This window comes from Thunnus albacares, unplaced genomic scaffold, assembly GCF_914725855.1.
Source record: "Thunnus albacares unplaced genomic scaffold, fThuAlb1.1, whole genome shotgun sequence".
NCBI lineage: Eukaryota > Metazoa > Chordata > Actinopteri > Scombriformes > Scombridae > Thunnus > Thunnus albacares.
Genome location: NW_025335236.1, coordinates 28572 through 40296, shown reverse-complemented (window position 1 = coordinate 40296; position 11725 = coordinate 28572). Strand labels below are relative to the sequence as shown.

The following is an 11725-nucleotide window of genomic DNA, read 5'->3' as shown; positions in this document are numbered from 1 at the left end:
ACACTGAAATTGACAGAAACACATGAAAATACATTTACGGCGTGCGCTTTGACCCTGCCAGCGCAGCCGAGCCTTTTGGGTGAGTCTGCATCGGTTCTGATGAAAAGCCACTAGTTTGGGCCCAAAAACACTGAAATTGACAGAAACACATGAAAACGCATGTACGGCGTGTGCCGTGACCCTGCCAGCGCAGCCGAGCCTTTTGGGTGAGTCTGCATCGGTTCTGATGAAAAGCCACTAGTTTGGGCCCAATAACACTGAAATTGACAGAAACACATGAAAATACATTTACGGCGTGCGCTTTGACCCTGCCAGCGCAGCCGAGCCTTTTGGGTGAGTCTGCATCGGTTCTGATGAAAAGCCACTAGTTTGGGCCCAAAAACACTGAAATTGACAGAAACACATGAAAATGCATGTACGGCGTGCACCGTGACCCTGCCAGCGCAGCCGAGCCTTTTGGGTGAGTCTGCATCGGTTCTGATGAAAAGCCACTAGTTTGGGCCCAATAACACTGAAATTGACAGAAACACATGAAAATACATTTACGGCGTGCGCTTTGACCCTGCCAGCGCAGCCGAGCCTTTTGGGTGAGTCTGCATCGGTTCTGATGAAAAGCCACTAGTTTGGGCCCAAAAACACTGAAATTGACAGAAACACATGAAAATACATTTACGGCGTCCGCTTTGACCCTGCCAGCGCAGCCGAGCCTTTTGGGTGAGTCTGCATCGGTTCTGATGAAAAGCCACTAGTTTGGGCCCAAAAACACTGAAATTGACAGAAACACATGAAAATGCATGTACGGCGTGCGCCGTGACCCTGCCAGCGCAGCCGAGCCTTTTGGGTGAGTCTGCATCGGTTCTGATGAAAAGCCACTAGTTTGGGCCCAATAACACTGAAATTGACAGAAACACATGAAAATACATTTACGGCGTGCGCTTTGACCCTGCCAGCGCAGCCGAGCCTTTTGGGTGAGTCTGCATCGGTTCTGATGAAAAGCCACTAGTTTGGGCCCAAAAACACTGATATTGACAGAAACACATGAAAATGCATGTACGGCGTGCGCCGTGACCCTGCCAGCGCAGCCGAGCCTTTTGGGTGAGTCTGCATCGGTTCTGATGAAAAGCGACTGGTTTGGGCCCAAAAACACTGAAATTGACAGAAACTCATGAAAATACATTTACGGCGTGCGCTTTGACCCTGCCAGCGCAGCCGAGCCTTTTGGGTGAGTCTGCATCGGTTCTGATGAAAAGCCACTAGTTTGGGCCCAAAAACACTGAAATTGACAGAAACACATGAAAATGCATGTACGGCGTGCGCCGTGACCCTGCCAGCGCAGCCGAGCCTTTTGGGTGAGTCTGCATCGTTTCTGATGAAAAGCCACTAGTTTGGGCCCAAAAACACTGAAATTGACAGAAACACATGAAAATGCATGTACGGCGTGCGCCGTGACCCTGCCAGCGCAGCCGAGCCTTTTGGGTGAGTCTGCATCGGTTCTGATGAAAAGCCACTAGTTTGGGCCCAAAAACACTGAAATTGACAGAAACACATGAAAATGCATGTACGGCGTGCGCCGTGACCCTGCCAGCGCAGCCGAGCCTTTTGGGTGAGTCTGCATCGGTTCTGATGAAAAGCCACTAGTTTGGGCCCAATAACACTGAAATTGACAGAAACACATGAAAATGCATGTACGGCGTGCGCCGTGACCCTGCCAGCGCAACCGAGCCTTTTGGGTGAGTCTGCATCGGTTCTGATGAAAAGCCACTAGTTTGGGCCCAATAACACTGAAATTGACAGAAACACATGAAAATACATTTACGGCGTGCGCTTTGACCCTGCCAGCGCAGCCGAGCCTTTTGGGTGAGTCTGCATTGGTTCTGATGAAAAGCCACTAGTTTGGGCCCAAAAACACTGAAATTGACAGAAACACATGAAAATGCATGTACGGCGTGCGCCGTGACCCTGCCAGCGCAGCCGAGCCTTTTGGGTGAGTCTGCATCGGTTCTGATGAAAAGCCACTAGTTTGGGCCCAAAAACACTGAAATTGACAGAAACACATGAAAACGCATGTACGGCGTGCGCCGTGACCCTGCCAGCGCAGCCGAGCCTTTTGGGTGAGTCTGCATCGGTTCTGAATCAAAGCGACTGGTTTGGGCCCAAAAACACTGAAATTGACAGAAACACATGAAAATACATTTACGGCGTGCGCTTTGACCCTGCCAGCGCAGCCGAACCTTTTGGGTGAGTCTGCATCGGTTCTGATGAAAAGCCACTAGTTTGGGCCCAAAAACACTGAAATTGACAGAAACACATGAAAATGCATGTACGGCGTGCGCCGTGACCCTGCCAGCGCAGCCGAGCCTTTTGGGTGAGTCTGCATCGGTTCTGATGAAAAGTCACTAGTTTGGGCCCAATAACACTGAAATTGACAGAAACACATGAAAATACATTTAAGGCGTGCGCTTTGACCCTGCCAGCGCAGCCGAGCCTTTTGGGTGAGTCTGCATCGGTTCTGTTGAAAAGCCACTAATTTGGGCCCAAAAACACTGAAATTGAGAGAAACACATGAAAATGCATGTACGGCATGCAACGTGACCCTGCCAGCGCAGCCGAGCCTTTTGGGTGAGTCTGCATCGGTTCTGATGAAAAGCCACTAGTTTGGGCCCAATAACACTGAAATTGACAGAAACACATGAAAATACATTTACGGCGTGCGCTTTGACCCTGCCAGCGCAGCCGAGCCTTTTGGGTGAGTCTGCATCGGTTCTGATGAAAAGCCACTAGTTTGGGCCCAAAAACACTGATATTGACAGAAACACATGAAAATGCATGTACGGCGTGCGCCGTGACCCTGCCAGCGCAGCCGAGCCTTTTGGGTGAGTCTGCATCGGTTCTGATGAAAAGCGACTGGTTTGGGCCCAAAAACACTGAAATTGACAGAAACTCATGAAAATACATTTACGGCGTGCGCTTTGACCCTGCCAGCGCAGCCGAGCCTTTTGGGTGAGTCTGCATCGGTTCTGATGAAAAGCCACTAGTTTGGGCCCAAAAACACTGAAATTGACAGAAACACATGAAAATGCATGTACGGCGTGCGCCGTGACCCTGCCAGCGCAGCCGAGCCTTTTGGGTGAGTCTGCATCGTTTCTGATGAAAAGCCACTAGTTTGGGCCCAAAAACACTGAAATTGACAGAAACACATGAAAATGCATGTACGGCGTGCGCCGTGACCCTGCCAGCGCAGCCGAGCCTTTTGGGTGAGTCTGCATCGGTTCTGATGAAAAGCCACTAGTTTGGGCCCAAAAACACTGAAATTGACAGAAACACATGAAAATGCATGTACGGCGTGCGCCGTGACCCTGCCAGCGCAGCCGAGCCTTTTGGGTGAGTCTGCATCGGTTCTGATGAAAAGCCACTAGTTTGGGCCCAATAACACTGAAATTGACAGAAACACACACTGTAAAAAATGACTGTGAAATTTACATAAAAACTATGTAAAATCCCTACAGAAAAGTATTGTAAACTCAAAAACATATATTTTTTGTTTAAAGTACAGTGAATTTTTGGAAACTATTAAACAGAATGTTTTTGTTATATTTACAACAACAATATGTGATTACAATCAAATTTATTTGTTAAAACTACAAATATTGGTAACAAAAACAGAGAAATACTGTAATACTCATAACAAAACAATTTAGTTAATTTCACATGCAAATATTGTAAAAACTATAGTTTTAGTCAGTTGTTTTAAAAAATACAAATATATGTAAGTCACTTTACAAGTTTATGCTGTAATTTTAACATGATTGATAAAATGATGCAAATTGACGTAGGCCTATTTAAAATGTTTTCACAAAAAAGTTTTATTGTGAACCTGAGAGGTTACCTATCTATTTAAATATAAAAAATATACAATTTTAATAACATTGCATTTATAATTTAGGCTATTTGTAGCATATTGTAGAGTGTGTGTATAAGACATTCAAATTATTGATATATGCAAAGTAACACTGTTCAGTCCTAATCCTTGTATGCTTTATGTTTCTTTTAGTCTTTATCATTATCATTTTCACAGGCTAAACAACCTAACAGTGCCACCTCTAACCACTTGTACTTTTACTCTCTCATTGTGCACTGAGTCCTCCTAATTTTGAAATTTAAAAGTGCGCAGCTGAAGTTCGTCTCTGATTGGATAATGACGTGAGGGCGGGAGAAGCGCGAACCATTAGCCGTTAGCGTCACTAAGGAGCCAGTGTGCAGTCTGCAGAGCAGAGAACGGAGCAGAAATCTTCGGACCACTTCATTTTAAAAGATTTTAGGACAAATCTACAAGTTTTTTGGAGGGTCTGTGGCTGTTCAATTGGAAGGTAAGCTTCATATTTAGGCTACTCTTTTTTCGAGACCAGACGAAAATGTGTGCTGAAAGCTAGCTAGCTAGCACCAGTCCATATTTAAGACCAGTAACGTTAGCTCAATGTGTGATAACTTAATTCAGCTGAAAAGCACAGGCAAACATTTGAAATCCTAAAAATGATCACCTGCGTCTTTTGTAAAAGCAAATTTGTTACATTAAGAGGCTATGTACTGCATTGCAGAGTACATAGGAATGAGCCTCATTGTCTTTTCAAATGTGCTGGCGCCAACTGTAGTCAAACATTTACCACTTACTCAGCTTTCAAGGGCCATTTTTATCGTGTGCACAATGCACCTGCACCGCAAGCTGCTCCTAAAGCTGTTGTTGCGGATTTAAAATGCGCAGTTTCATTATGTGCCCGCAATTTACACACGGTGAAAGAGCTAGTGTCTCACTTAAATGATCATTTTGGAGAGGGCAGGTCTGTGTCATGTCCAGTAAGTGGTTGTAAGCATGTGTTTACAAAAAAGTCATCATTTACTTCTCACATGTGTAGGAAGCATAAAGCATGCTCCCCTGATGGTATTGATGACATGTACAAGGAAACTCGCCTTCAGCCCCCAAATGTCATTGCCAGTACAGATGATTCAGAAAGCACACATGAAGCCATGCCAACAGCTAGTGCAGCCAGTGATATGCCAGAGAATGATAGTCAGTCTTATCTCAGAAACATGTGTCTCTTTTACCTTAAACTGCAAGGACAGCTGCTTATTCCTGCCTCTACTATACAGACTATTGTTGAGGAGATGCAAAATGTGCACGAGTTAGGTCAAGCCTACACAATAACTAAAGTAAGTTCTTTATTAAAAAATGATATGAGCCTATCAGATGAAGCAGTCACTAAAATATGTGACTGCATTAAAGAGTCAGATTTGTTCTCTGCCTGTCATCAGGGACAATTAAGAACAACATACACCAGAAATCAGACATTCACAAAAATGTTTAAGTACACGGAACCCCAAAAAGTGCTATTGGGAATGGATGAAAACATGACACAAAAATTTGCGTACTACATACCAGTGGCAGAAACTCTGAAGAGCTTTTTGCACTCCCAGTTATGGAGGAATGCACAGCCACAACAGTTTGGAGATCCTGATGTAGAGGTTTTTACGGATTTATATGATGGAAAAATTTTCAAATGTCACCAGTTCTTTAATGAAAACCCTGAAAGCCTCAAACTGATTTTGTATCAAGATTCATTTGAAATTGTGAATCCCCTGGGTTCTGCTAAAAAGACACACAAAGTTCTTGCAGTTTATCTTTCATTAGCAAATTTACCCATTCATTTGCGTTCAAATACTGATAATATGTTTTTAGTCTTGTTGTGTGTTGAGAATGACTTAAAGCGTTTTGGAATAGCCAAAGTTTTCTCAGAGTTGTTGGCAGATCTGAAATCCTTGGAGACAGATGGAATAAATGTAGATGGAAAAACAGTAAAAGGGGGTCTCTACTGCATTGCTGGGGATAACCTTGGTTCTCATTGCATAGGTGGGTTTACAGAGAACTTCAGCCGCTCTCAATATTTTTGCAGGTACTGTGACATCACGAGAAGTGAGTTTGAGGCTGATCCAAATGCCTGTGGTCCTCCACGCACCCCAGAGACGTATGACACAGCTGTTGCTGATCTCCAGGCTGAAAACATCCAAGACGTCAGAGGAATAAAGGTAAACTCTATCTTTAATACCCTTGAGTCTTTTCACGTATCCCAACCTGGTCTCCCGCCTTGTTTAGGTCATGACCTCTTTGAAGGAGTCTTGTCATATGATCTAGCACTGTACTTGAAGAACATTATAAAAATGAAAAAATGGTTCACATACTCACTCTTAAACAGGCGCATCAAACAGTTTAAGTACAAAGGATCTGAAGCACTCACAAAGCCATGTGCTGTCAAACCTGACGGAGCCAAGTTATCAGGGCAAGCCATTCAAAACTGGAACCTTCTGAGATTGCTACCAGTTTTGATTGGTGACAAAGTGCAAAATCATGAGGATGAAGTATGGCAGTTAGCTCTCCAGCTAAAAGACATTGTGGATCTTATTTGTGCTCAGAACATTTCCTTGTCCCAGATAGCATATCTTGACATTTTGATCCAAGAATATTTGGAGTTGAGAAAGATGATGTTTCCTGAAATTCAACTCAAACCCAAGCACCACTATTTGCGCCATTATTCAGCACTGTCGTTGAAATTTGGTCCATTGAGGAGATTATGGACGCTTAGGTTTGAAAGTAAACACAGTTATTTTAAAAGATGTGCCAGACACTTGAAAAACTTCAAAAATATTTGTCAAACATTGTCAGAGCGTCATCAGATGTATCAGGCATATCTTTTAGCTGGGCAAGAATGCAGTAAACTACTGCAAGTGAAGGACAGCTGTGCGTTTTATCCCAACCTCTACAGTGACGCTATTAAACATGCAGTCAGGGAGTTAGCCTTTTCAGAAAGCAATACCACAGTTGCCACAGATATTCAGTACAAGGGCACTGCATATAAAAAAGGACAGTTTCTTGTGTACAGAAATGATGAGTATATGGAGTTTGGTGAACTTCTACTCATCTTGATTCAAAATGACACATCTGTGTATGTTTTGATGGATATCCACAAAGGCATCTTCCTCTCAGAATACCATCTGTATTCTGTGACAAAGGACAGTCTTGGGTTACAATGTATCAACATTAATGACCTGCCTGATTTCTATCCTTTGGTATCATATATTCTTAATGGATTCCAAGTCATTCCACTAAAACACAGTATTGTGGCAAAATAAAGTCCAATTAAAGCTGTTAATTGGACTGTTAGTTTGACATTAATATAAGTGTTACCTGATGCATGTCCCTGTTCTGTTAAGTGTATGTACTGTATATTTTTTCTGTTCTGCATTTCTTCTTCAGTGTAAATATGAGTGACTCAGGGCGAACCTTCCTAGATGTCGCCATCATGGAAGCCCTACCAGAACTTCAAGTAGTAAACAAAAACATCCTGGAAGAGCACTTGCAGTCCATTGGAGTCGAGACGTATGATGATCTACGCTTCGTAACGGAGGCTGATTTGATGACAGTATTAAGACCTGTACAAGCCAGAAAGCTTCTTTCTGTTTGGAAACAGAAATGTAAGTAAAAACACCACAACACACAGCTATTCAACAGCAAAAGCAGACATGGACATTGTGTAATATTGTACAATGTGAATCATAATCTTATTTTTTTGTCATTTAAAGACCAAACTCCCGAGAACAGCTCACTATCATCTGTGGAAGCCTCACCTACCCAACTGCTGTCATCGCTCTCTGTTTCACCCCAAAGTTCATCGTCAACCTCCTCCAGCAGCCTAGGACTTGACACACAGTGGGAAGACAACTTTGAAATTCCATGGAGTAAATTTCCTGAGGAAGTGATGGATTCTTTGGAGAGGGGAAAAAGGCCAGGCCCAAAACTGAGGAGGCAAATGGTCCGGATTGTTGTGACTGAGATGATGGAAAAATGCCCCCATGTAGGTAAAAAGCATTCAACTGATGTTGCAAAGCAAATGGTGGCAAAATATCCCAATTCTCTGCAAGATGTAATAGAGGGCGATATTGTTGGAACAGGCTACCATTCCCTTGTAAAACAGCTGCAAAACAGAATCGAAAATGTGAGGCGCACTTCAACACCCAAAATAAGAAAAAGAAAACATCAGGCTGATGACTCAGACCACACAGATGAGATCCCATTAGAAGAGAGAGCAGCAATGCAGGACACTTACGGATGCATTAAATGGAATGTGAAATTTCTGCCCCGTGAAGAAACTCAAGAGAGCCAGCACCAAAAGAAGGAAAAACTCAAGGAGATGTTCCAACAATCTGATGCCAATCCAGAGGAGGTAAAATGTCTAATGAAGTCCACTTTTTACACACAGCGTCAACATGTCAACCAGGGAAAAAGTATCAAAAGCCTTCGAGAGGAGTGGCCATTTTGGTTTGACGAACTTGGCATGTCGGTCCACTTCAAGGAACTCACTGGGATTGACCTCAAAGAGACATTCACGCGAAATTTGGATTTGAAGGGAAAAAGGCTTCTCAACTACATGACCACAGTTTATGTCACCAAGAGTAATAAGTTCCTTCAGACTTATGCAAGGCTTCAGAGGATGCGGGGACAGCAGAGTGGCTGCTCAGATGATGTGAAAGAGATGGTCCTGCTTCTGCTCAGCTACTTTGATGAGAAGGAGGAGTCCATGTTCTTCCATGTAGAAGATACCTGTCTGGCAGAAGAGGTCCAACTGGAGCAAGTGCCTCTGACACCTGCTGTTATTGTCTGTGGTAAGTCTGTTTCATATCTCTTTTTTTTAATTGCACTGTTTATAGAATCTGTCATGTGAGTGCAGCGCTTATTAATATAACCTGTTAAATAATTTGTTCATAGGACAGTCCTGCTATTCCTCAACAAGGTACATGCTGAGTCTGGATCGGAACCTCATCAACACAAACATCTCCTCCTTCATTTCTGCATTGTGCCTCATGTTCGGGAGCTACTTCTGTTTCAACATCCATTATCCATCTGAGCTGGCTTCAACTCTGGAGTTTCTTCAAAGGTGAGTAAACATGGCATGGCATTTCTCAGACCTGTACTTTAATTAAGCCTAAAATGGCTAAGCTACACAAAAACTGCCTTAATAGTTCCTAGGGCCAAAAACTGCCCCATTGAAACCCATTAAAACCACTATTTTTGATCCCACGTTTATCTTGACAAAAACTAATGCATTCCTTTATGTTAAGATTTCGGTTTGGACCACAGGCTTTCAATTTGTAGTTTTTATATTTGTCCATCAGGTGGCACCACTTTTACCCATTCAAAGCATGCCGCAAAGTTTCACACTTTTTATTGTTTTCTGGAAGAAAAGTGTGTGTGCTATTGATGTCGGATAATGTTGTGTATGTGTACTCACTAAATGCATTTAATGGAAATTATTTAGTTTTTTTTGTATAAAAACAGCATTATGTAGAGTTATGTAAACATACTGGCATTGAAAGGGTTAAAAAGCTAAAAATATAATTAATATTTGATATGTATATTTCAGACTCTAAAAGAGTGACATGTTTAAAGTAGAAAAAAATATCAAAATATACTATTTTTATAGCAGTTCATGGGAACAAGCCACGTTTTGGCTTTAAAAACATCCACGAAGTAAATAAGTTAAGAACACATGAAGTTTTTTTTTTTAACTGATCAATTAAAATGCTTAATATGCTTTTATTCTACAGGTGTTTTTTCTCGATAAACCCAGAAAAAGGAACTAAGGTGGAGAATAAAAACTCGAAGCGTCGTCTCAATCTGAACCCTCGAGTCCTCACCCTGATCCAGGACCTCTCCGATCACGAGTGGCGTTAAGCCTAAATATGGACTCCTTCTGTGCACTCTGACTGTTTGTTTGAGAAGAGGTACTGTTACTTTTCGCTTTGTTCAATCCACAATGTGTATTATGGTAATTAAGGCACAACGTAATTTTTGTTATTTTGCAAAAATACCTTAACAAACGTGCATTCTTATTTTGAGGGGGTACGCCTCTCCACAGATCTGACCTGTAACTTGGCCTGTTGGCATCACGTGATTGTCTCCATGGAGATAGATAAGTTTTATGCCATACTGTGGAACATTCAGAATGTAAACAAAATTTTGATTGAATTGGGTTGTTGTTGTGTGCCTGACACTTAAACTTTGTTTGTTAAAGTTTGTTAAAAATGTCCAGATTTAAAGAGGCTAATCTTCTGGAGTATCTCAACTTGGATTCAGTCATAGTTCAAGAACCATTATATGTAGCTTCTTTGCATGTTGTATCTGTTGAAAAAAATGCATCCAGTTGTTTACAACTATTATTGCTGTTAAATAAATTTCCCAAAAGTGATATTTTTCTCTCGTCTTTTCTCAAGATGTATTTTTGCAGGTTTATACGTAAATTTTACATTATAACTTGATTATTAAAACATAAAAACACAGCATATTTTGAAGAGATTTTATATATAATATACAGAACCATTCCATTTAAAATGCAGAGTTTTACTGTTGTTCTACCGGTTTAAATTAGTTTTTGTTTGATATTTCCCTGTTAATTTTATCATTTATTGATGCACAATTAGCAGTTATTACATGTAAAAAATACAGGAAATGGTCTATTTATATACAACACCGTTATGTGAAATTAACAAAAAAAAAATTGTAGACTTAACAGTTTTTTAATGTGATTCAGCCGTGATTTCATTCACTGTAAATCAATTTACATATTTCGTCTGTAAAGTTGTCTACTGTGCTGCTGTATTTTTTACAGGAATTCTCTGGTAACCACAGCTGCCAGCGTTTTCCTGTAAAAACAACAGTTTTTTTTTTACAGTGCATGAAAATGCATGTACGGCGTGCGCCGTGACCCTGCCAGCGCAACCGAGCCTTTTGGGTGAGTCTGCATCGGTTCTGATGAAAAGCCACTAGTTTGGGCCCAATAACACTGAAATTGACAGAAACACATGAAAATACATTTACGGCGTGCGCTTTGACCCTGCCAGCGCAGCCGAGCCTTTTGGGTGAGTCTGCATTGGTTCTGATGAAAAGCCACTAGTTTGGGCCCAAAAACACTGAAATTGACAGAAACACATGAAAATGCATGTACGGCGTGCGCCGTGACCCTGCCAGCGCAGCCGAGCCTTTTGGGTGAGTCTGCATCGGTTCTGATGAAAAGCCACTAGTTTGGGCCCAAAAACACTGAAATTGACAGAAACACATGAAAACGCATGTACGGCGTGTGCCGTGACCCTGCCAGCGCAGCCGAGCCTTTTGGGTGAGTCTGCATCGGTTCTGAATCAAAGCGACTGGTTTGGGCCCAAAAACACTGAAATTGACAGAAACACATGAAAATACATTTACGGCGTGCGCTTTGACCCTGCCAGCGCAGCCGAACCTTTTGGGTGAGTCTGCATCGGTTCTGATGAAAAGCCACTAGTTTGGGCCCAAAAACACTGAAATTGACAGAAACACATGAAAATGCATGTACGGCGTGCGCCGTGACCCTGCCAGCGCAGCCGAGCCTTTTGGGTGAGTCTGCATCGGTTCTGATGAAAAGCCACTAGTTTGGGCCCAATAACACTGAAATTGACAGAAACACATGAAAATACATTTAAGGCGTGCGCTTTGACCCTGCCAGCGCAGCCGAGCCTTTTGGGTGAGTCTGCATCGGTTCTGTTGAAAAGCCACTAATTTGGGCCCAAAAACACTGAAATTGAGAGAAACACATGAAAATGCATGTACGGCATGCAACGTGACCCTGCCAGCGCAGCCGAGCCTTTTGGG

General features: G+C 42.4%; 1 protein-coding gene across 1 annotated transcript; it reads left to right on the top strand.

Moving 5' to 3' along the window:
• Positions 1–3734: 3734 nt before the first annotated feature.
• LOC122978720 lies at positions 3735–10292 on the top strand. The gene is made up of 6 exons (XM_044345644.1): positions 3735–4367; positions 5946–6078; positions 7304–7521; positions 7630–8709; positions 8813–8981; positions 9652–10292. Exons 3-6 carry the CDS (start codon positions 7311–7313, stop codon positions 9776–9778), a joined length of 1587 nt encoding a protein of 528 aa, XP_044201579.1. The 5' UTR covers positions 3735–4367; positions 5946–6078; positions 7304–7310; the 3' UTR covers positions 9779–10292.
• Positions 10293–11725: the final 1433 nt, after the last annotated feature.

Bases quoted from the DNA above. Each gene is read 5' to 3' on its own strand.
- LOC122978720 (XM_044345644.1), top strand. From the start codon at position 7,311: ATGAGTGACTCAGGGCGAACCTTCCTAGATGTCGCCATCATGGAAGCC. The intron at 7,522-7,629 runs GTAAGTAAAAAC...TGTCATTTAAAG, and splicing joins TTCTGTTTGGAAACAGAAAT to ACCAAACTCCCGAGAACAGC. The intron at 8,710-8,812 runs GTAAGTCTGTTT...ATTTGTTCATAG, and splicing joins ACCTGCTGTTATTGTCTGTG to GACAGTCCTGCTATTCCTCA.